This window comes from Rissa tridactyla, chromosome 2, assembly GCF_028500815.1.
Source record: "Rissa tridactyla isolate bRisTri1 chromosome 2, bRisTri1.patW.cur.20221130, whole genome shotgun sequence".
In the NCBI taxonomy this organism is placed as follows: Eukaryota; Metazoa; Chordata; class Aves; order Charadriiformes; family Laridae; genus Rissa; species Rissa tridactyla.
In genome coordinates, this window is record NC_071467.1 from 67,472,007 (window position 1) to 67,497,813 (window position 25,807).

The 25,807-nt window shown below is 39.6% G+C and overlaps 1 protein-coding gene across 1 annotated transcript in view; it reads left to right on the plus strand.

The window, feature by feature from the left end:
- ELP2 (elongator acetyltransferase complex subunit 2) overlaps positions 1-25,807 on the plus strand; it is a 43,875-nt gene that overhangs the window by 11,529 nt on the left and 6,539 nt on the right. Inside the window, exons 7-18 of the mRNA XM_054192466.1 lie at positions 5,495-5,561; positions 6,554-6,688; positions 7,642-7,737; positions 9,503-9,603; positions 11,517-11,648; positions 12,119-12,268; positions 14,506-14,694; positions 16,770-16,839; positions 19,559-19,654; positions 19,783-19,840; positions 24,925-24,997; positions 25,433-25,619. Coding sequence (XP_054048441.1) covers positions 5,495-5,561; positions 6,554-6,688; positions 7,642-7,737; positions 9,503-9,603; positions 11,517-11,648; positions 12,119-12,268; positions 14,506-14,694; positions 16,770-16,839; positions 19,559-19,654; positions 19,783-19,840; positions 24,925-24,997; positions 25,433-25,619 — 1,354 coding nt within the window. The remainder of the gene's footprint in view (positions 1-5,494; positions 5,562-6,553; positions 6,689-7,641; positions 7,738-9,502; positions 9,604-11,516; positions 11,649-12,118; positions 12,269-14,505; positions 14,695-16,769; positions 16,840-19,558; positions 19,655-19,782; positions 19,841-24,924; positions 24,998-25,432; positions 25,620-25,807) is intronic.

Genomic DNA, 25,807 nt, shown 5'->3' on the forward strand with positions numbered 1-25,807 from the left:
TGTTCGTACTGTAACTTTTTATGTATCCAGTGAGGACCAAGGGGAAAACTGAAACTGAGAAGGAGAAATTTGAGACTGTAGAAACAAAATCCGTAAAAATGAGAAGAACAGATCAAAATACTTGTAAATATAACCTAGGCAATAATAAAAACTTTGACTGAATCATTTAAAAATAATGACCATGTGCATCTGATCATTGCCCAACTAGGGAGGGTGCCCTGCTGGATCTGTTGTTTGTGAACAGAGAAGGATCGTGGGTGATGTGACAGTTGGAAGCTGTCTTGGGCATAGTGACCACAAAATTATAAGAGTGTTCTATTCTTGGCGAAGTAAGGAGGGGGGTCAGCAGAACTGCTACCTTGGATTCCAGAGGGCAGACTTTGGCTGTTTAGGAGCCTGGTTGACAGAGTCTCTGGGGAGGCAATCCTGTAGGGCAAAGAAGTCCATGAAGGCTGGACATTTTTCACGAAGGAAGTCTTAAAGGTGCAGGAACAGGCTGTCCCCATGTGATGAAAGATGAGCCGGTGGGGAAGGCGACTGGCCTGGCTGAACAGAGAGCTTTGGCTGGAGCTCAGGTTGAAAAAAAGAAAAGGGAGTTTATGACCTTTAGAAGAAGGGGAAGGCCACTCGGGAGTACTACAAGGATGTTGTGATTGTTATGCAGGGAGAAAATTAGAAGGGCCAAAGCCCAGATAGATTTTAATCTGGCTACTGCTGTAAAAGACAAGAAAAAATGCTTCTACAAATACATTAGCAACAAAAGGAGGGCTAAGGAGAATCTCCATCCTTTATTTGATGTGGGGGGAAACATATTGACAAAGGATGAGGAAAGGGCTGAGGTACTTGATGCCTTCTTTGCCTCAGTCTTTAATAGTAATACCAGTTGTTCTCTGAGTAACTACCCAGCCCCCTGAGCTAGAAGACAGGGATGTGGAGCAGAATGAAGCCCCCTATAACCCAAGGTGAAATGGTTAGTTTCACCTGCTACACCACTTAGACACACACAAATCTATGGGGCTGGATGGGATCCACCCAAAGGTACTGAAGCTGCTGGCGGGAGTGCTCACCAAACCACTTTCCATCATTTATCAGCAGTCCTGGGTAACTGGGGAGGTCCCAGTTGACTGGAGGTTAGCAAATGTGATGCCCATCTACAAGAAGGACCAAAAGGAGGGTCCAGGGAACTACAGGCCTGTCAGTCTGACCTCGGCGCCAGGGAAGGTTGTGGAACAGATCATCTTGAGTGCCATCACATGGTACATGAAGGACAACCAGGCAATCAGGCCCAGTCAGCATGGGTGCATGAAAGGCAGATCCTGCTTGACTAACCTGATCTTCTATGATAAGGTGACCCAGTTGGTGGATGAGGAAGGGCTGTGCATATTGTGTACCTAGACTTTGGTAAAGCCTGTGACAGTTTCCCCACAGTGTTCTCCTGGTTCTCCAAACTCATGGCTTGGATGGGTGGACTCATTGCTGGGTAAAAAACTGACTGGAGGGCCAGGCCCAAAGAGTTGTGGTGAATAAAGTTAAATCCAGTTGGTGGCCGGTCACAAGTGGTGTTCCCCAGGACTCAGTATTGGGTCTGGTTCTGTTTAATATCTTTATCAACGACCTGGACGAGGGGATCAAGTGCACCCTAAGTAAGTTTGCAGATGACACCAAGTTAGGTGGGAGTGTCGACCTGCTTGAGGGAAGGAAGGCTTTGCAGAGGGATCTGGACAGGCTGGATCAATGGGCCAAAGCCAATGGTATGAGGTTCAACAAGGCCAAGTGTGGGGTCCTGCACTTGAGTCACAACAACCCCGTGTCAGCACTACAGGCTTGCAGAAGAGTGGCTGGAAAGCTTCCCAGTAGAAAAGGACCTGGGGGTGTTGGTCAACTGATGGCTGAGTGTGGCCAGCAGGACTAGGGAAGTGGTTGTACCTCTGTACTGTGCACTAGTGAGGCTGAACCTTGAATACTGTGTTTAGTTTTGGGCCCCTCACTAGAAGAAAGACATTGAGGTGCTAGAGCATGTTCAGGGAAGGGCAACAAAGCTGGTGAGAGGTCTGGAGAACAAGTCTTACGAGGAGCAGCTGAGGGAACTGGGGTTCCTTAGCCTGGAGAAAAGGAGTCTGAGGGGAGACCTTATCACTCTCTCCAACTACCTGAAAGGAGGTGGTAGCGAGGTGGGGGTCAGTCTCTTCTCCCAAGTAACAGGTGATAGGACAAGAGGAAGTGTCCTCAAGTTGTGCCAGGGGAGGATTAGATTGGATATTAGGAAAAGTTTCATCAACAAAAGGGTTGTCAAGTGTTGGAACAGGCTGCTCAGAGAAGTGGTTGAGTCGCCATCTCTGGAGGTATTTAAAAGGCATGTAGATACAGTGCTTAGGGATATGGTTTTATTGTGGACTTCGCAGTGTTAGGTTACCAGTTGGACTCAATGATCTTAAAGGCCCCTTCCAACCTAAATGATTCTATGATCCGGAAGTGCCAGTGAGTGCAGAATCGACTAGCCAAATGAGGCTTAGGTGGCTGTGAGAACACGTTCTTAAGCCAAAACTTTCTGATTTGGAAATTTCTGTTAAGCTATTCTGGTAATGTATCTCTTATACAGATCGTTCTATAACATTAAGACTGCAAATGCAGAACAAGAAGCTGAGTAATGTTGTTTGATGGGAAGGTGATTTTGGAGAATATCAGGAACGTTTGACCAAAGAGAGAGGCACTGATTTCTGAGTGTGTTTCTTCTTGTGCTCATTTTTCATACTCCTACACATTTTTCCTTTGGGTGAGTTACTGTTGCTCACCATCTCCTCTGAAGCCGAAGACAGAGATTTTGAGAAAGAGCAGCAACACAATCAGAAAGGCTTGTTCTTTTGTTCGTTCTTCCGTTCATTCTTTAATGGATAGGGAAAGTTGCAGACTTGTGCTGATAACAGAGGCTATCATCTAATCTTAACTCTTAGTAGGCCTAGGTAAGGGATTTAGCAGAATACAATGTCAGAAATAATGTGGTAGTTACTCATGATAAACTACAGTAACGTTTTAACTGCAGTGGTTATTTCAAACATTTTAAGTCAACTCGGGATCAAAAAATGTCATGGAAACAAGGCTTTTTCTGGGCAAAGAAAAATAGAAATGTTTTAAATGCTAAATAAGCAGTAAACACTTGTACCTTAATTTAATCAAAATAAAATGGTAATATTATATATGTTATGAATGAAAATATACTACTAATGAAAGTTCTTAAAAGGGAATCCGGACTGTGTTTGTATTCCTGTGTTCTTGAGCCTGTGTTCATGTAGAGTTTTATATCAGCAGATACAGTTCTTGATGTATACCTTCCTTAGAAACTTAGTCAACAAACTTAAGAAATGTAGGGACTATTTCTAGCCCCATAAGTAATTCTTATTAATATTATAATATTACTAATTAATTATTTAAATAATTTCAAAACATCTACTCTTCTTTTTACACTTGATTTTGCCTGTAGTCATTTTCCACATCATCCACTTCACATATGTAGTAGAAATTATTTACCATGTCATACTAGCATCATGTTGTTCTTTGTGTAGAATAGAATAGAATCATAGAATCATTTAGGTTGGAAAAGACCCTTGGGATCATCGAGTCCAACCATCAACTCACTCTACAAAGTTCTCCCTTACACCATATCCCTTAACACCACATCTAAACAAGTCTTAAACACATTCAGGGGTGCTGACTCCACCACCTCCCTGGGCAGCCTATTCCAGTGTCTGACCACTCTTTCTGTGAAGAATTTTTTCCTAATGTCCAGCCTAAACCTACCCTGCTGCAGCTTGAAGCCATTCCCTCTTGTTCTATCACTAATTACCTGTGAGAAGAGACCAGCACCAACCTCTCTACAATGTCCTTTCAAGTAGTTGTAGAGAGTGATGAGGTCTCCCCTCAGCCTCCTCTTCCTCAAACTAAACAGTCCCAGCTCCTTCAATTGCTCCTCATAAGATTTATTCTCCAGGCCCTTCACCAGCTTTGTTGTCCTCCTCTGCACTCACTCCAGCACCTCAATATCTCTCTCGTATTGAGGTGCTCAGAACTGGACACGATACTCAAGGTGTGGCCTTACCAGTGCTGAGTACAGGGGGACAATCACCTCCCTACTTCTGCTGGTCACACTATTTCTAATACAAGCCAGGATGGCATTGGCTTTCTTGGCCACCTGGGCACGCTGCTGGCTCGTGTTCAGCCGCTTGTCAATTAGAACCCCCAGGTCCTTTTCTGCCAGGCAGCTCTCCAGCCACACTTCCCCAGGCCTGTAGCGATGCATGGGGTTGTTGTGGCCCAAGCGCAGGACCCGGCACTTGGCCTTGTTGAAGCACATTCCATTAGCATTGACCCATCAGTCCAATCTATCCAAGTGTCTCTGTAGAGCCTCCCTATCCTCATGCAGATCAACACTCCCGCTTAACTTGGTGTCATCTGCAAACTTACTGATGATACACTCTATGTCCTTATCAAGGTCATCAATAAAGATGTTAAACAGAAATGGTCCCAACACTGAGCCCTGAGGGACACCACTTGTGACCGGCCTCCAGCTGGATTTATCTCCATTGACCACCACTCTTTGGGACCATCCATCCAGCCAGTACCTGATCCAGCAGATCGTATGCTCATCCAGGCCATGAGCAGCCATTTTTTCCATAAGAATTTCGATGAGAATGGGGGACAGTGTCAAATGCTTTTTGAAAGTCTAGGTAGACAACATCCACAGCCTTTCCCTCATCCAATAATTGGGTCATCTTGTCATAGAAGGAGATCAGGTTCGTCAGGCAGGACCTGCCTTTCATAAACCCATGCTGACTAGGCCTGATCCCCTGCTTGTCCATTATATGAGTTGTAATGGCACTCAAGATGATCTGCTCCATGACCTTCCCTGGTACCGAGGTCAGACTGACAGGTCTATAGTTTCCTGGATCCTCCTTTCTGCCTTTTTTTTTGTAGATGGGTGCTACATTTGCTACCCTCCAGTCCATTGGGACCTCCCCAGTTATCCATAACTTCAGGTAGATAATGGAAAGTAGTTTGGCGAGCACGTCTGCCAGCTCTTTCAGCACTCTTGGATGTAACCCATCTGGTCCCATAGACTTGTGCACATCCAAGCGGTGTAGCAGGTCACTGATCACTTCCTCTTTAATTGTGTACTACTATAAGCCTGATAAACTTCAAAGATTTTTCATCTGTATCATAGAGAGACTGTAGCCTCTTGAAGGTGAGCACCTTAAATTCTCATGCTTTCCTGCTCATATATGGGAAGTCCCATAATGGGACGTGTTTACCCAATGGTGGCAAAACCAAGAAGGCCTATTTAGAGTCTATCAGTAAATTACAATCCTTAGGAGCAGCTTATTTTTCTGGTTTCAAATAATAGAAGCTGTAAATATGAAAGATTTGAAAATCCAAAGCTAATTGCTGATATGTATGTGGTAATTAAGTGCATTTCTACGATGTAACAAGAATTTCTATTCAGTTTCAGAAAACGTTAATACTCCCCGGCCATGAAGACTGGATAAGAGGCATCGAGTGGGCCACCTGTGGTCAGTATGATGGATGAATAAAGAGGGATACTGGGTTAATGGCAGTACTACTGTTTTACCCCTCCAACAGATGGCTTTGATGCCCAGTAGTGCCTAAGCTTTTGTGGTTGTGATTTTTTTTTCTTTTTTTAAAATGTTGGTACAAATATTAAAGATCAAGATAGAACTTTGTGACCTCTTAAAACACAAGAATTGTTGAGCCTATACTACAGTTATATTTCAGTTATCAAAATTATAGCTACAGTAGGATTGATAGAGAACACTCATGTGCCTCATTTTGTCTTGCTTGCTTCAGGTATGTTTACCTGACTGGTACCTAAATGCAAACAACTAGGAGTTTTAGGAACTTGTCCATTTCAATTCGCAAATATCTGTATCTGTGTGAGGAAGAGCTGGCTGCTTTTTCAAAGGGGGGAAGGTAGGAGGAAATAGCACTTTTCTTGTTCCCACCCCTCTCTTTTTTTTTTTCTTTTTTTTTATGAATAGGAGGTTGAGAGGAGAACCTATTCATATGCTAACCAATTAAATAGTTGTTGCAATGGCAAAAATAAAATAGAAGGAATTAGAGAACGCTGCAATTCTGAAGGAAGAAAAGCAGGAAAGGCGTTCTTGAAGAGTACTGAGGCTGTCAGAATTTTGAGAGCGAAGGCCATAAGTAGTAGGGAGTATCTACAGCATTTACCATGTCTTATAAGCAGGGATATGTCCATAGTCAGTGTGTTACAAACTAGTAGAGAGTTTGAAATAGGAGAGTGAGTTGGTGTTGAGATAAAACAGCAGTTTATGATACTGTATGCAATACGAAAAATTAATAATATTAGTGTATATTGAAACTAATAATTAGTGCACTTTAATTTTAATAATATTAGTGCAAGATAATGCTGTAGTGTGTGTTTGGAAAGATGGTAGGTTAGTGATGGCAGTGGTTGCAATGAAAAAGCAATGAGAACATGGCTCTAATTATTATTTTTTTTTTTTTTTTAACCAAATAGGTGAAGACCTTTTCTTAGCAAGCTGTGCTCAGGATTGTTTGATAAGAATTTGGAAAGTGTGTACAAAATCAAAGCAAATTCCAGAAACTGAAGATGATACCGTAAGACTGAAAGAGAATGTTTTTACTGTCAAGGGTAGGTAGCAGTTGTAGAATTCTTTTGCACAACTTTTTGCACAACTTTTTGTGCAAAAACTGTTTGTGTTTTCGGGGGAGCTAACAAGGTGATTACCATTTAATTTGGTTTATTTCTTGTATTAAAAGAATCTGAGACCAGTTTGACTACCTTATTTTTATTCAGCTCTTAGAAAAGTGTAGTTATTGTTTTAAAGCAGTGACTATGTAAAGTTAATGATGTGTTACAAAAAATGGTAAAGCAGTGAGAGCTTAATATCAACATGCATTGTTACACCCATTCCAAATGCAGTACATACATAGGAGAAATATCTGTGCGAGGTAAGCTGTTGTGCAGTTCTCCTCCAGTTTAATAACATACTTTTAATTTTCTTTCAAATTCAATGCATTAAAAGGTGCTACTATTACTTAAACCTTAGAAAAGTATTGGAGAGAACAGGTAAGTATATGTAGGCTTACTTTATTTAACATACTGTTTGAGCACTGTAACATCAGAGGCTCACAATGCCAACATTGTGAGGTAAATTATTAGGCAACTTAGGTAATATAATGGAGTTTGTATGATGTTATATGTAAAAAGTGCTCATGCTACTTGCTACAAATCCTGACTCATTGCTTGGAGTATGTTAAAGCTTGTACTTACAGTCGCTTGGAGATGTAAATATGCTTAAGAGTATGGGTAGAGCCAGTGTCAGAGCATTTATTTCAAAATTGCTTGAGAGTTCTCCACGAATTCTGTAATACCACTCTGAGGCAATAGGCTAACCTCTTACAGTCAGTCTGGTACTCAGAGCTTGTGGAAAGTAGGTTTTCAAGGAGCTGTTCAATGTCAATAGGCTATTGAGATATTGGTAGATGATGAAAGCTGTTGATTTTTTTCACTGAAGATATCAGAAATGACCTGGTCTTTCTTGGCTTTTAGAAAGAAATGTGCTTTTCTCTGATTTGTGCTAGATACTGATACAACATATGCAGTTACTTTGGAGTCGGTGTTGGCTGGTCATGAAAACTGGGTGTATGCAGTTCACTGGCAACCTTCATTTTCCAAAGGTAAAAAGATAATAAGCACTTAGCAGTTGCTTTGTGTACATACAGTACAGTCACATGTCTTTGAATTGTGTTTGCGTGTTCACTTGTCACTGTGGAGTATGAAAATCTTAAAATCCTGCAAATAACGTTTTATTAGTAAATGGATATTGTCTTTTACTCGTGTTTTCTTTAATGAATGAAATAAAATAACTGAGCTGCGCTGGCTTTATCGTAATTGATTTGTTGTTTATGGAGTACAAATTAGTTTAATCAGTGTGAATTAATAGCTCTAATAGTTTACCTTGATACATGTATTTGAAATGTCTGTTCTTCAGAAGGTAAGCATTAACTCAAGAGCACTCCTTTCTTTTTCTTGGAGTAGCAAGTAACAAATAGCATCATTCAGAAGATTAATCTTTAGTCTTCTGTGCATTAATATAACACGCCAGGGATCCCTTGAGTATCAGTTTTCTCTAGCATGTAGCTTTAAGACGTTAATGCAGACTGTCATAAAAAAAAATGTTATTTACAGTTTAATTTTGCATTTTGCCCTAGTCTTTATCTTTCTTTATAAATCTTTAAATTCTGACAGCCTTGTTTGCAGTACTGATTTGCTGGTGTGTGTCTGCCTGGCGTATAAGGGAGGGAGATTCTTGACTCGACATGCTTGCACAATCAGAATGCCGTTTTGTAATTGTATTGGCACAGGTGCCTTTTTTCTGAGATGTTTTAGAGTTGCCGATGGCAGGTGACTTCATCAGTACAAAGCACAGCTTTGCCAGCGTATATACAACGTTTGAACAGTAGAGTGCAATTAGAATGTTAAGATACCCGTAGTGAAAGACACAGGACTTCCTTTAGAAATATTGGCTTAGTTATCTGTTATTTAAATTTATTTCTTTTTCAGACACCAATAAAAGATTTTGCGTGTTAAAGCAAGGTTTAGGCACAATATAGACATGTAAGTCTTGCACTGCAGTCTGAAAAACTGTCCTGTTAGACCATGAAGTTTTCCAGGTGTTCTGGAATTATGCTTCTGCATATGTGCAGCTTCTTGTTTTCTGTGGTGTGCCCAATCTTGGGTTCCCCAAAATAGATTTTCTTCTTCAGTAGAGGCAGACTGATCTGAGAGACATATTCTCAATGCAGAAGGTAAGAGGTCTGGTGCTGACATAAGATACCACCTCATGAGATGCCCACCGATGTCTCTATTCTCAAGAAAGGTTCCTCAGTGGTTCTCTTATGGGTTTTGCAACTGGGTGATCAACCAGTTTCCTCTTCCCCATTCTGGCTGTGTTGGGCGTTTTTCTGGAGTGTTTCGCCGCATTTTAGGGAGCAGTCCTTACTACTGTATGTATTACAAGGTCCTAGAGTCTATTGAAGTCTGTAGTGAATCTAACCCTTAATTTGGAAAAAAACAACCACTGAATACTGGCATAGAGATTATTTTGTTTTAAAGTGTAAATCTCTCAGTAAAAACTTATTTGAGGAATAGAAATGAGAACTGCTACACTGTCTCTCTGTGAAGCTCTAGTTTTCCCTCCAAATTACATTTGTTTCAGTATTGATTTGGAGTGAATAAACAGTAGGATATGGTTATTCTCACGTATGCGTTTTACATTTCCTTTGGGAGATTATGGCTGAAAAATACAATAGCTCATAATGAATGCCTGGCAAGAATGTAGAGCCTGGTAAGTCTGGCATTTAAGTACTGCATTGCATGTCTCTGATTCTTTTAGAAAGTATTCTCATAGGTTGTAGGGTGATAATTTTCCTTGTACTGTAGATGGCAGCATGCAACAACCAATGAGGATATTGTCTGCGTCAATGGACAAAACTGTGATCATCTGGGAACCTGATAAGGAAACTGGAGTCTGGCTAGAACAGGCAAGTGTCGGTCTTTTTCACAATATATGCTGTATTCAGTTTGTGTTTCTAGCATCGTGTGTGTCCTGTAGGGAACAAAAACTCTATAAAATGCTGAGAGAGAAAGGCAAAAGCATTTTATTGCAAAAATACTCATCTGATGCTGTGTTGTGAGTAAAACTGTATTTTTCCAAAATGATGTGATGCAATAAGTTTTTTATTGCTTCTTTGCTTATTACCATATTGGGGAGTTTCTAAGGGGAGATTGTGCTCAACTGTCATTTGTAGTATAGCAAGCCACATGCTGCATAGGAACACGCACCGTGTACTCCTCGTAAGAAGGGGAAGAAACCCTTCTGAATTATTTGTAGCTAATCCTTGTGGAAATGTGTGGCCAAGCAGTTACTACAGAGCAGCTGACACGCAATTCACAAGCCTAGTTTTACTCACAGTAACTTGTTCATGGGCTGTCATTTGGTTTTTCTTCCATTTAAGCTGGATGCTTACGTTTCACTGTGGTATTTTGAATGCTGATCTGATGTGGATCATCCTAAATAAACAAGTAGTACAACCAGATTTATCTAGTGCTTTCCTAGATGTCTTTGTTTTCAGTTGACCTTCTTTTCCAAATTGCAATAGTTCGGCTGAAATTGTTTGTATTGGGTTATGCCAGTCATTGTTCATGATCTTTCCTGGCGCAAAGAAAGTTCTAATCCTCTCTTGGGTGAAAAAAAGAGAATTACAGTAGTGCATTTAATTTTTCCCCTGTTCCATTGAAAAGTTCTTGTGCCTTTCTACGTGATGTAGAAATTACTTCATAATAGGGTGAGATGCCATTTGTTGTCCCTAGTTATAACACTTAGTGGTGGCTAAATTTACAAGCTTCTAAAAATGGGTTGCGCAGTAAAGCTTATTGCAAATTGTTAATCTTTTTACGTTCCATTTGCATTGGTTAGACCTCAAACATGCAGCTTGCAGTTCAGATCAGACATTTTAACTGCAACAATCCTTTTTGCATTGAGGGAGGGAAACCTAAGCTGGAAGCATGCAGGGAGGAAGGACACAAGGGGAACAACCCATTTTCTTTTTCATTTTGATACGATGAACAAGAAGTCTTCACAAAATCATTCCCTTGGTCAGAGGTGAGACTAGAATTCTGCCTCTAGCATGGCATATCAAAATCACTTCCATATGAGCGATATTTTTTTTGAATGATTGCTAATAAAACGGATATTCTAGTCCACCCTGCCATTTAGAATGAGGTATGGACTCATTCCATGGTGATCTTAAAAACAGCTGTATAATAATGGGGGAACTGTTAAGAGTTCAGCTTGAAAGAAATTGTAGTCTCGTCTCTTGAATAAAACTTGAAAATGTAACTTAAATAATCTTTTAATGTTATACTGTTATATGTAATGTTATGTAATCTTTTAATGTTGTATGTACACTGGCAAACAATGTTACTTGAAAGAGAAACAGGGAAGTGGAAATATGGTAGTAAATCTTGGAAATTAAGAAAAAAAAAAAAAGGTAATTGGGAACCACTGTTCCTTTGGACCGTTTCTCCATTTTGTGCAACAGAGCAATAGCAAGACAACAGATGACAAGAAACTGTTGCATCCAACAGACTGGACTGAAACGTAGAAAGGTTAGGTTCTTGTCTCATCTAGTGTAGTGTTTATTTTCCTGTGGGGGATTGAGCAAGATCCTATCCCAAGATATTTATGAAGGGAGGCTCCATTAAAGTGTCATGCAGCTTTAATTCACCTGATATTTTAGGGTTTAACTTTGCAATCAAAATATTCTTTAAAGGTATTTTTGTGCGTAACGTGAACTCTTGCCTATAGCTAAATTTTCATCTCACGAGATTAGAGTGAGTTTATATGAATGAAAGGCCATTTTCATGGGTAATTCACTTCTGATCATTTATTCAGGTGCGGGTCGGTGAAGTGGGTGGCAATACCCTTGGATTTTTTGACTGCCAGTTTAGTCCAGATGGTTCAATGATTGTTGCTCATGCTTTTCATGGAGCACTACACCTTTGGAAACAGGCTACAGTTAATAAGGTATGTTGTTTTTTTAATAGTAGTAGTACTTAAAAGAATCATATGTCACTTGAGATAAGTTCTATTGTTAATAGAAAAGTGTAACAGTACAATAGAAAATTGATGATTGAAATAGTCCTTCTCTGGATATATTATTTTGTAGGAGTCTCACTCCTGCACAGAAGGGAAGTTGCAATCTCCCGGGCTCTAAAACCTGTTGCTTCCCTGTGGGAACCATAAGTCAGTAGAATAGACTGAACTCTTTTGTGGTTGTGCTTTGTTCAGAAGTGGCAGCTGAAGCAATAACACAAGTTTCTTTTACATTGGAACAATAAATCAGTATCTTTAGCCATTCGGAGTTCTAATGATTTGCTGTATTCAAGTGTCTTTTTTTCTGCCTTCTTAATAAAGATGTTGATACTTTTATTTTGGTTAGAATATGCCAGTCAGTCAATTGAAAATCCTTGCTTCTTTGGTGACTTTTTTAATAGAAAGAATGGACTCCACAAGTTGTGATTTCAGGACATTTTAACAGCGTAGAGGATGTAAAGTGGGATCCAGAAGGAGAGTTTATCATCAGTGTTGGTTCTGATCAAACTACTAGACTCTTCGCTCCATGGAAAAGAAAACAAGAGACAGAGGTACTATCTTCAAAGATTGTGCGAGCTTGGTGAAGAGGGCTTGCCTGTCCTGAGTTTGGAACAAGTCACCTGAATGTAACTCAAACCTAAATTTCTCCTAGCCATGATCTGTTCCAAACTGATCGTGTAAAAGCGCGATTTGGTCATTCTGTATGTGGTATTTTCACTTTAAAAATACTAATGGCAGTGTTTTAGCAATCACATAGCATGACTGCTGTTTGATCCACAGTTCATCTCCAGATTACCTTCAGTTAGTGTTCTCCCAGGATCTTAAAAACCAGCCTCTGCAGTAACTCAGGAGGAGGCATACATGGCTGATTCTAATAGGGAATCGTAAAGAAACTTAACTTTGGTTGCATTTTTTTGCACAAGCTTAATCTAAGCAAAATTCTTACTCTGTTTTTTACACTATTTTGTTCATGACTCTGTTTTACTAGAATGATTATCTAAACTGCATGAGTGCAGTTGGTACGTGTGCAAGCAACTTTCAGGAAGAATTATTTATGAGTAACTTTATGTGTGCCAAAATAAGTCTAAATTTTGGTGTGGGAAATCTTGTCTAGGAATGCAAAAGTTCTCATTTCTAGTGGCTCATGCATTTTCCTCGTCTACAAATACAGTTTTTTCTGGCAGAACACTAGTAATGTTCCACTTGGGAAGCTGGCCGACACAAGGTTGATTGAAGTCATATGAGGCCCTGTGCAAACTGTGCTATTAGTTGGGGGAGGCAAAGGGTGGCTGTTGCAACTGTCTCATCAAAGCTTCTGTTGTATAGACCAGCACAGGATGTCTGATGTTTTTGGGAGAGTGAATTTGGCATCAATTCCTTGATTTCCTTCTTCCAGGTCCCACGGAAGTGGTGGCAATCCCAGCTCAAGTGCTAAGCTTTGTCTTTTATTGTGGAAGGACATCTTCAGTTTCCTTCCCTGCCTTTTCCCCTAATCTCTAATCTGGAGGGTACAACAGCTCTGGGTTTTTGGTTTTTTGTTTTTTTGTTTTTTTTTTTTCTTTTTCTTCCTATTATGTGCTGTGTTCTAAGTATGCAAAAATGCACCTAGTAAAAAGTAAGAGGGGTTTATTGCACTGTTTGTTTGTTTGTTTGCTTGTTTGTTAAAAGAATCCTTTTTTCTCATTGGAAGATAATCAAGTTCTTGTGAAAACATGAGATTTTGTAGGATTTCTCAGATATCCCATTTATGTTCTATCGGAAGCTTCAACATTCAAAACTCAATTGAATTTTCAGTGTGATACATGCAGTTTGCAGTCAATGTAGTGCCTTTCCTTATGCTTGTATGATATCTAGTACAATGTAAATTCTGTTTTGGCTGCAATTTTCCAAGCATTGTAATGCTGAAGTACTCTAATTCTAATTCTGCTAGCACACCGCGTTTTTCCAACTGAAGTATCATGCAGGAGTAGTAGCAAATGACACACTTTCATGAAAAGATTTTTAGTATTTGCCAGAGAACATTTTTTTTTGTTTGGGTTTTTTTTTTGAAGAAGCTAATATTCTTTGCTTAGTGTGACTATAAAACTAACTTGTCTGTTTAATTTCTGGTCAGCTGTTAAGTCTGTTTTTCTTGGATTAATACTTGAAGCATGGATATGAGTATTTCAGGAAACTAGAAAAAAAATCAATACTTCAAATGAAAACACTTCTAAAATAGTCAGGATTTTCCAGATGTTTTTCCTATAAGAAGCTATTTTAATTTTGTCAGTTTTTTGCAAAGCTTCTATTAAATGGTCTCATTAAAATCAAGTATTTAAAGAAAGGGGGAAAGTAGGAACCTTTCCCTGACAGCAGTGCTGTTGTGTGAATGAAGCAAGGTAATTATCTTTACCTTTCTTACATCTTTCAGAGCTACAGTTTTTGAAAGTAGTAAGTAACATACGATCCTTCTTTTGCTTAAGCAAATTATGTCCTATTCCTGACCGTGTAGCATAAAGAAGTCACAGTAAGTGTGGTGCGCCCTTAGTAACAAAGGTAAGCAAATGCCTTAAGCATATCTGTGCAGGGACACGGTGTACTAATTACAGGAATTGTTTGGTGGAAAAATAGGATTTAACTGATGTAAGTGAGCTTGCATTAGTTTTCTGAATGTCAGTAGAAGGTTGCTGTTAGCTTTCCTTTATGTTAATAAAGTCAGCAAGTAAAGTATTAGTACCTTTTTGGAACCCAAAGTCTTGCTGCTTCTCTGGTTAAGAATTCTGTTTTAACTGCGTGTCTGTTTGTTTAGGTAACCTGGCATGAAATTGCAAGGCCTCAAGTACATGGGTACGACATGCGTTGTCTGGCAATGATCGGCCGGTTTCAGTTTGTGTCGGGAGCAGATGAAAAAGTGCTTCGAGTTTTTCGTGCTCCCAAGAATTTTATAGAAAATTTCAGTAACATCACTGGAATTCCAATGGAGAAGCTGTGCTCCCACGTAAGTATGCTAACGCAATGCTAAATGAAGACAGCCCTCTTCTGTGTAAATAAAATTAATGCTTTAGAAAATGTCAGATTGCACTAAACTCCGTAAAAATTCTTTTAATGGTTCTGAAACCTTAACCTTGTTTTTCCTTTCCCTTCTATTTGTTTCCATGTGTGTTGTTTCATACGTATTTTCATGGTGTTGTCTTATAACACAGGTTGTATTTGAAACTAAACCAAGACCTAGTGTCTGTCTGAAGATTGGAAAGAGTATGGATAAATTTTAAATAAGTCAGACCAAGTAGACTACTGTACACACTTCGTGATTTGAAAGCAAACAATAAAGCCTGGGAATCTGCTTCTCCTTAATTTAAGGGTGTAGTGGTCTTGTCTAGATGTAATTATTGTTGTGTAGTTATGTGTAGTTTTTTAATTGTATGCTTGGAAATAGAGTAAAGCTTTCTGCACTATAGTTAGTTGTTACATATAAATATTTATAAATATACACTTGCTCATGCTTTATTTCCTCTTGGCATTGAGAATTTTCTTGAGGCCTTTACATTCCAGTTCTTAGTTGTTGATAAGTATACTTTCCTACTCTGTGGAAAGATGTCTGCAGAGTTGCCGTCCTTTGCTCCCCATTTGCTTTAATGCTGTTTTTCTCTGCATTTTGTAGAGCAGAGCTCATTCAGGATAGTTGCCTCTGTACAGTACCTTACATGCTCTTTGCATTTCTGTCTCAAAAGCAGTGTTTCCTGTGCAGCTTCTCAGAGATGGATTAGCCTTTCCATTTAATTTAACAATTGAAACATCCAGGAAAGAAATCTATTCATTTTTGATAGCAAGAAGTTACATAAGTAGCTGTTTAGCACTTTAATTCGTAAGATTTTGTAAGCATTTGCGTTAATGATGTTGTACAAATAACAAAGCTTTTTATAATGCTGGCAGATGTCATTATTTTACTTTTATGTAGACTTTCTTTATCAGCTCTTCCTTTTGAGTGCTATTTTTTGATTCATGATATCACGAAGTGTTTCACATGGGCTTTGTTTAAAGAGGAAGGCTGTGTGAGCTCTAATGATACAGCTACTCTTAAATATCTTTATTGAAATTGTTTTCTGTGAATGCTTTTTTTCATTAGAGGGTAAGCTTTTTCTTAATTTGCCTCAAATGCCTTCCCAAAAGAAGTACTTAAAACCCAAAAAGCCAGCTTTCCATTCAGAAAGGGTTAAATAGGATTATATTCAGTTCAAATCCATGGGATTGTATTATATTTTGGGTTGTAATAAAGAACTATTTTTGTTTTAGAGGCCTTAGACTGCTGTGTTTCTCTCATACATTTTCTTATCAAAATATGAACATTTAAATAAATAACATAATTTTTTAAGCTGTCACCTAAATTATTAATCCAATTCTGTAAACCAGGCTTTCATGAACTTTGCAGACACTGTAAGGAAGGGGTTTTACAGCTATTAAATCTTTCCATCTCTGCACAAAGGGCTGCAAGTTCACTTACCCTTTCCAGATTTTGGCTTTTTCCCCATAGCTTTATGGAAGTATTTTATGTCTGATGGTTTGTATTTCCTCTGCGCTGCCCTAAACAGCCACGTACTCCAGCCGTGTCTCTGTGCTATGTACTCTGTTGTGTTTGAAGGTGTGGGCACAGGCACTCACCCTCTGTCCCCTTTTACAAAGTGTTGCTTTATTATTTCACCTCAGAACAGACTGTTTCCCAGTCCTGTTGTGTTAAAAACTGCAGCGCACTCAGTTGATTAATTATCATGTATATCCTAGAACAGTTAAGATTGTGGAAGAAAACCCATATTTAGGGACGAAGATGCATGCTTTGCAGCAAAACCCTTGAGCTGAGGCCTTAGAAAAGCTTTTTTTTTTTTTTTTTTCTGGCAGGGTACTGGTTGTAATTTTGTCCAGGGTATGTTCTGGATGAGTTGGGAGTTTTTCAAAGTGCCCCCTTTCACTTCTCTCAAAAAGTCTCTTTTTATCACAGGGATTCCTTAAAATGTGGCCTTTGAAACCTGAACCTACACGACAATCTGTGTGTAAACTTTTTTTTTTTTTCAAATTCAGCAATCATCTGATCTTCCGGAAGGTGCAACTGTGCCAGCTTTGGGATTATCCAATAAAGCTGTTTTTGAAGGTATGGCTTATGAGAAATAATGGTGATGGTGTCATGTGGAAACTTTTTTTTAAAATGATTGTTTTACCGTACGCCTTTTTGTTAGGGCTGTCATAGAATCATAGAATCTTCATAGTTGGGAAGGACCTTTGAGATCATCGAGTCCAACCATACACACACAAAAAACCCCCACAATCTCTGCCACTAGACCAAGCCCTGAAGTGCCAAATCTAGACGTTTCTTAAACACCTCTAGGGATGGTGACTCAACCACCTCCCTGGGCAGGCTGTTCCAGTGCCTGACCACTCTTTCAGTAAAGTAATTCCTCCTAATATCTAACCTAAACCTCCCCTGCCGCAGGTTCAGACCATTTCCTCTGGTCCTGTCATTACTCACTTGGGAGAAGAGGCCAACACCCACCTCTCTACAACCTCCTTTCAGGTAGTTATAGAGGGCAATGAGGTCTCCCCTCAGCCTCCTCTTCTCCAAACTAACCATGCCCAGCTCCCTCAGCCTCTCCTCATTGTAAGCTTGATTGCAAGTTTAGAATCTAGAAATAAAATTGTACGGAGTGTTTATTTCTCTGGTAGCCCCTAACTATGGTGCTTAAAAATAAAAATGTGAGAATCATTCCTCCCTTTCTCTGCCTTTGGTTTCTCCCCTAAATATCTGCTAATGTCTAGTGCAAACCCAAAATGCCCTTTCCCTGCCTTCCATGCTGTGTTCCAGCCCCTGTGGGAAGTAACCCTGCTCAGTCTGTGCAGTGCTCCCCAGAGCCTCTCCTCTTGATTCATCTTGATGCATTTCACGTGGATGCTGGGGCACATCACTCTCCTGTGATGGGTCTGGGAGTAGCCAGGACAGGATATTATTTGAATTCCCCCATCAGCCATTGTTCGTCTGTTTTCTCCATGCTCATTACCTGTGCCCCCCCACCAATGAGTTTTATGAATGATGAATTTTAGCAAAAAAAATTTTTATTGAATAGTGTACTATGAAAACTAGGTTCAGAGTTGTTAAAGCATGGCTACCTTTAGCTACTTTTTGTTGCTCTGTAAAATACCTTGACCTCTGAAGATGCATTCTGGAGTCCTTTTCACACTCTCCTCAAATGTTGGTGCCCTTGTAGAAGCTTATAGAAGTAATGCTGCTTTGAAGGGGGATCAGTCACATTTTCTGTTCCAGTGAAAATAGCCATAAACCTTCTCCAGGTAAATGGTGCTTTGTGAAAGCATTTGGGAAGGAAGAATTAGTTAGCCAACAGGAACTAATATTCCGTCGGTGAAGGCTGGTGAGGCATCAGATGAATTTCTTGGAGAGGTGGTGGGGTTTGCGTTGTGGGGGAACAAGAATGGAGGAACAAACGTCTGTCTAGAGTGATAAAAATAACTGAGTAGTTTCTTGAGACTGGGGATGGGACTGGTGATCTGGTGCTTAACAAAGTCTCTGGTAAAAATGCACTTATACTGGAATGTACAAATTAGGTCAGACCTGGTTTTTCTCTGCTTAAAGCATTGTCAGGAGGTGTGAATTAAAAAAGGAAGGATTTTAATAAGCTTTGTGTCCAGGGTCTTCAGTGGCAATACAGCTAAATTTTCCTAAATCTTCTGTGAGAGAAGAGTAGCTTTGTTGTTCTTGAAGTAACTTATAAAATATGTTTTGGCAAAACCTCTTTTCTCTGCTTTCTCATGAGTACTTCCACTGAGAGAGGGAACAAAACTTCCTTCTCCTAGAGTATCGTCACACAGAGAATAACTGATTTCCATTGGTTTGTGTGGCACATCCAGAAGCAGCACTCTGAGTAGAAAAGCTGTCAAATTTTCCTGCATGATCCACCATTGCCCACCCAATGCTGTCAGCACTGATGGCTTAGGTTAAAGCCCCACAGACCTCTCTTCTTGCTTACTCTGCAGAGGGATCTTCATGGTGAGCAATGATCAGATAGTGGTCTCAAATTAGATAAATGTTGCTAATCTCATTTTCAAGGGGAGAGAAGACAGGATGAATGAGAAGATAGTCTTTCTATTCTGCTTTTTTTGTACCTGCTCTTTTAAACTGCTGTATTTGAAATGTACATTTGGCAAAAAGTTAGATTCTGGCTGAGAGCAACTGTTCTCCAACGCTGTGTCTCTTTCTTAAATAATACTTTCAAAGTGAAGGACAGAGTTGAACTTTAACTTAAAATTAACTGAGTAATTTCAGTTACTTCTGGTATTTTTGTTTAAAGCCAAGGACTGAGTCCTCAGCGGTTTTGCTGAAGTCTGCAAATCTAGATACACTTCTGCAAGTATGGCTTTTCATGTAGGGGTGTACATTACATTTAGGAATCCATCACTTGTATCTGAGATTTTGGCTCAAACATTTTCAAATACAGAGTGAAAGGTTTAACGTTGGGGAATCACAGGTTCAACTATTGGTGACTGCTTCTTTCAGATAAATCAAGGTCTCTTTAGGAATCTCTAAAAGAGACTGTGCTGATGGAGAGAGGTCAGTCTTGTAATGGAATTAGTCCAAAGATTAGATTTATTTTTTTTTTCTCTTCTCCTCTTCATTACCATGTGCAGTAGAATAACCAGATTCTAATATTCGTATTATTGTAACTCTGGAAGCAGAAAAACCTAATCTCAATTACTTACAATGTAAAAAACAATAGAAGATTTTTACTTGTATAATAAGTTCTCATGTTTTCCCTCCTGTCAAGCATGTTCTCTTTAGCTAATGAAGTCCTTACTTTGAATAGGAGATATGGCTGTTCAACCAGCTGAGGATGAAGAAACATTTAATACCATTTCAAATCAGTATCCTGAGATTTATTTTCAACCCTTGATCCTTACAGGTATGAAATTAATTTCTATTGTAGGAAATAGCAAAAGAGGTTAATTTGGTATAAACTTGAAGCATTATTAAGCTGATTTTTAGATTATGTAGTACCAAGTTTGAATATGTTGTACAAATGTCTTTTAGAACCTCCCCCAGAGGATCACTTGCTGCAGAATACCTTGTGGCCTGAAATTCAGAAGTTGTAAGTTTTATTTTTCTTTTTTATTTAATTTACAAAACTTACAGAAAGGTATTGCATTACATTAATGTAGTCTGGTCTTGTAGCTCTTCCTATTTTACTACCTGATTTGACTTTTTGTGCAATATATTGCTTGTAAAATAAATAAGTTATGTGTATATAAAAATTAGGAAACAATGCAGAAAGTGGTAGTTAAGACTGCTGTGTCTTAAAACTTTGGTTTGCTGTTTTTTTCCGTACCACTGGAATATGTATGTTTTTTAGCACAAAGCTATTCTTTTGAATTTGTAATGATCAGACTTTCATTGTCCCTTGGGATGTTTGTCTTTTGAAGGTCTGTTTAGGGCACCAATCCCTGATTTGTTCTTTTTCCTCTTTGTTGCAAGAGAAGAGCAAGGTTTCTGGTGTGCTATAAGGAACTGTGGCACGTTTTCAGGGCCTTCTCTGTGCTGTGGAATGTGATGGGGCTCTCTTACCATACTGCAGCCTTTGTTTATGTCTGTCTGCTCAGCACATCTGCTTAAAACCTTGCCTATCCTGAAGGTCTCTCTGCGTAAGGAGTTTTCTGCATCTTTCCAGTTTGCAACACAGACTTGCAGATCAAATTTGTCTTTCTGGTGTGGAAGTAAAGGCTGAGGCATCAAAGAAGGAGCTTCCCTCTAAAGCTTAACAGAATCGTGAGATGCAATAGGTGGAAGCAGCAGCCAAAATAGGATGTCTCTATTGGTAGAACGAAGTGATGAACGTTGGGTAAAATGGTTACAAGCCCACTTTGGGTATTGAATGCTGACAGAGTGGGTTGTGGATTGCAAAGATAATAGAGTTATGCAGTCATGACAATAATTGTTCTCAGGTTGCAGGGCTTTAGAATTCTTCAGCGGTGTTTTGTTCCTTCTTTTCTGAGATCCATAACAATTTGAAAATGAAGTTTGCCACCTTGTTTGTTCCCTAAGGATCCCTGTAACATTAGGCTACTCTTTTCAACATCTTCAGAGTTTTAGTATCAATCTTCGAAGTATAGCACAAAGAAATGAATTGTCTCAAGCTCTTAGGGGTTTATTTATCTGAGTCCCCTGAAAGAGTGGTCTCACGCAGGAACAAGAAGAATGTTGAGCCTTTGCTGATGACTACAGCTACCTTCATACGTTACCAGTTTTGTGATTTGAGGTGGGGGAGGTGGGAAATGAAAAACTTCGGGGAAAACATTTTTCAGGTTGCTTTCATTTGACTGAGTGGGAGATTTTGTGGGAGTTCGTCTTTACATTCAACTGGGCAGTTAATCAGTCTGCTTTGTATGCTTTTAAGCTCTTTTACTCAAAAGTGCTTCTAAGAGGGGAAACTGGTGGGTATTAGACCATATCTGAACATTTTGTAATTTCTAACTGTTACGTTAACTGTTTCTCCTGTGCATGCTATGCCCGCTAATGCACTCACTCACATAATCAGTTTGATGAGGAATCTTTAAGTAGTGAAAAGGAGCCAAGGCCAAAATTTTTCTTCATTTGCCTTTGACTTTTCTCAGAGTCTAGTGAGACACTAATCTTTCGTATTCTGCTACAGGAGAACTGCCTATGTGATTTTATATCCTGCATTCATTAAAATAACTGCATTTTATGATGGTCCTCAGGTGACTTATCTGAGAAATTCTTCCTGTCTTTAGAGACACTGCTAATGATAAGGGTTCTTTTATGCAAGGGCAACAAGATGTAAAGCATTCATAGGCTTTCAGGTTTTTTGCTCGGGATGATCTTGAAAGAAGTAACATGAAATTACATAATGTAGATTTCAAGTTGCCATAGCAGCAGAAAAACAGTGTGAGGAACTGACTTGCTAAAAATAGCTTGTTTGTCATTGACATTTGTATATTCCCAGCTCTATCTTGACACCAAATTTTGAAGGGATTAGTGTTTGGTTTTGAAAACTGTTTGCATGAGTAGGTTTTAGTGTGAGGAAGTTGCTGAATTTTTTACATAATCTAATAACTTTAAAATAAAAATATGATAAATCTTGTGAGAGTATGCTAATCTTTATCCTCTTGGAAAATAACCATAGCGAGTTTATATGCATCAGGCTGAGATTAAAGCCTGAGTGTTGACATGAATATATGTGTTTATATGTATGCACATTTCATGTAAGACACTTGGAAGTCTTGAGAGATCCTTTTTGACACTAGAAAATTACTGTAATCATTTGTTTGGACACTTTGAAAGTCCAGTCACTTACCTGTGGATGAAAAATTGCTATGAATTGCACATTGCTAAGGCAAAATCGCTTGTGGTTGTATGGTGGGTTGACCTTGGCTCGACACCAGGTGTCCACCAAAGCTGCTCTATCACTCTCCCTCCTCAGCTGGACAGGGAGAGAAGATATAATGAAAGCCTCATGGGTTGATATAAGGATGGGGAGATCACTCAGCAATTACCATCACAGGCAAAACAGACTCAATTTGGGGAAAAATAATTTAATTTATTACCAATCATATCAGAGTAGGATAATGAGAAATAAACCAAAATCTTAGAAACACCTTCCCCCCACCCCTCCCTTCTTCCTGGGCTCAATTTCAGTCCAGTGGCACAGCGGGATGGGGAATGGTGGTTGTCTCTGCTGCTCCTTCCTCCTCAGGGGGAGCACTCCTCACACTCTTCCCCTGCTCCAGCTTGGGGTCCCTCCCACAGGAGACAGTCTTCCATGAACTTCTCATAAACGTGAGTCCTTCCCATGGTTCTTCACAAACTGCTCCAGTGTGGGTCCTTTCCATGAGGTGCAGTCCTTCAGGAACAGGCTGCTCCAGCATGAGTCCCACCCAGGGTCGCAAGTCCTGCCAGCAAACCTGCTCCAGCATGGGCTTCTCTCTCCACGGGTCCACAGGTCCTGCCAGGAGCCTTCTCCAGCATGGGCTCTCCATGGAGTCACAGCCTCCTGCTCTTGTGTGGGTTCCTCTGTGGACTGCAGGTGGATATCTGCTCCACCATGGACCTCCCTGGGCTGCAGGTGGAGAGCCTGCCTCACCATGGTTTTCACCACAGGCTGCAGGGGAATCTCTGTTCCAGTGCCTGGAGCACCTCCTTCCTCTCCTTCTTCAGTGACCTTGGTGTCTGCAGGGCTATTACTTTTGCATATTCTGACTCCTGTCTCCAGCTGCTGTTGCACAGGGTTTTTTTTTTCTGCTCCCTTCTTAACTATGTTCTCACAGAGGTGCTACCACCATTGCTGATGGGCTCGGCCTTGGCCACTGGCGGGTCCGTCTTGGAGCCAGCTGGCGTTAGCTCTATCGGACATGGGAGAAGCTTCAAGCAGCTTCTCCCAGAAGCCACCCCTGTAGCCCCACGGCTACCAAAAGCTTGCCATGCAAACCCAATGCAGGTTGAAAGTGTCATTTTATTATTCATTCATGCAGTTGCTTCTCTCTGTTGTAAAACTCTTTTTGGTGTTGCGCTACATAATGAAGGGATTGGATCGTGTGTATGGGGACAGGGGAAGGGGTTGTACTGGAGCTTCTATACTTGCAAGGCTCATACAGCCTTGTAGACAGCATCTCCTGTTGCCACTAACTTTATTCTCTTTACTGGAGGCAGCACTGGGCTATGTAGGCTGTCAGACTGACCTGCAATAGTCCTGCTTGTGTGACATTGCAAAAGGTGGTATTTTAGGTTTTATTTTAGAGAGAAAGATTTCATTTTAATGCTTCTATTTAGCAAGAATAAAGTTGCATGCAGAAACTCCAGATGTTTCTGTCAAGTGTTCTTCAATACTACATTTAGGAGATAAAACCAGAGTAACTGAAAACTTGTTTCACATGTTGTTGCACAGGTTGTTTTTCCTTCATTGAATTTCAGGAAATTTGTGCTTCTTATGGGATAAATACTTTTCAGTTTTAGAAACTTGACTTTCAATGGTGTTCGCTACAAAATCGTCTCCAGGAATGTGCTTTAAAAGCAAGCATTGTGATAAAACTCCTGCTGGTGGCAGAGTGAGGGGAAGACACAGAGTAATACCTTCATCATTATAAGATACAGTCAAACTTGCAAATTAACGTTCCAATTAAGTGCAGCCACCAGTCCCTCTGCCTGCTGAAGGCCCAGCTACAGTTACACTTCGTGAAAAGCCCAGTGCATCCCCAGTCTTCAGACATGAGTGTGGGAGTCTGTCTGTGGGGATATGCCCAGCAGTGACTCTTCTGGGCTCCGTTCAACAGAGACGGACAGTAATTTGTCATTTAAACAGATGTCTGTTTTGGCTGCAAGTGAAATTCTGTGAACATCAATCCCATGTAAGAACTTCTTTGCAACACTGCAGACCAAAGGAGTTTATTAAGAGAACTGCCCATCTCTTCAGAGCTAAGAATCAAAGGAACCCCTCCGCAAACTGGTGTTTAGCTGATAGTTGTTCGCTGTATATAGATTGCCTCTCCAGTTTTACTCTACTTCCAGTCTGGTTTGTGACTGATTTTAATTTGTCTTAGTCTGTGTGGCATTTCTGCTTATTCGTTAAATCCCAGTCTGGATATGTGAGCTTGAATTCCAGCAGAACTCATGCAAGGACTGATTAAAAATGTATTTTTGGAGGAAGCTAGATGTTTTTGTTTCTTTACAATGTTGGTTTCCTTTTCCGACATGATTCTTGTTCTGTAGTTCAGAAATCTTCTTTCAGTATTTCGCAGAATAGGTATCCTGTGGATGGCGTTTGTTGTGTATTTCTTTGGTGATCTTCAGCTATGTGGCTTCTCATTTTTATTGGTAGCGTTAAAATTGCTTTACAGGAAAATAAGAATACAATAAATGCTGCTTTAGTCTGCTTTGTTAATCAATGGTGTAGCTTCTGCAGTGCTGATGCTTTAGAACTATCAAATGGGCTGTAGAGATTGTTCTGTAGACCATCCCTAAATATTAAAGAATTTATGCAGATGGTTAAATTGAATGTCGAACATTTTTAGGAATTATTTAGGGTGTAATACTGAAACAGCGGTGAGAAGTTCCTGGCAGGTGCCTTTCATTTTGGAAAAAAAGGATTTAAATTCACATAAGAACCTTGATACATACTGCAAAAATGACTGTGATGTGTTAAATGTCTTTTCACATTTATTTCAGGTATGGACATGGATATGAAATTTTTTGTGTTGCTTGCAATAATTCAAATACTGTAATAGCCTCAGCATGTAAGGTAAGACGAGATTCTAGCACCATCTAGTGAAAAGTGCCGCCAGATGTCTAGGGCTGACAGAGCAGGAGTCAGAATTCAGTTTGGGCTGAATTCTGTTCTTTCACTTAAATGTGAAACATTTTGTATAGATGACAGTTGCCTTGCAAAGATGAGAGTGCACGCTGATAAGCTGTTATTCATAAATTATGTATGATTCATTTGAAAATATTAGTAAGGTAAGTTCTAACAAATGTGGGTATGAAACAGTTTCTTACTGATATATTGTCAGCATTAGTAGAAAGTAGTGAAACAATGTTGAAACGTCGCAGAGGAAAGCTGATTCTAACTTGATGGTAAGCCTTAAAACAAGCCCCCTAACATCTTAGTATTTTGAAATGTGTGACTTTTATATTTGCTTTCATTAATTGCCATTCATACTTTTTTCCATCAATGCAGGCTTCCAAAAAAGAACATGCAGCAATTATTTTGTGGAGCACTCGTTCTTGGAAGAAACTGCAGAGTTTGTTGTTTCACAATCTGACTGTTACTCAACTGGCATTTTCTCCTAATGACAAATTTTTATTAGCGGTTTCTAGAGACAGGAGTTGGTCGCTGTGGAGGAAACAAGACTCATCAGAGACAGGTAAGATACGTGAAGTGGATATAAACATTTGAAGACTTTGCAGTTTGTTCAATATTTTTGGCTTCAAAATACTTGAAAGAGAATTGTTAAAATATTTTAATGCTATTTTTCTTACAACTTTTAAGAATTAATTGTGTTCTAGGCTCCTGTGGCTTTAAGAAGTGCAATTAATGGTGTATAGGAAAGCT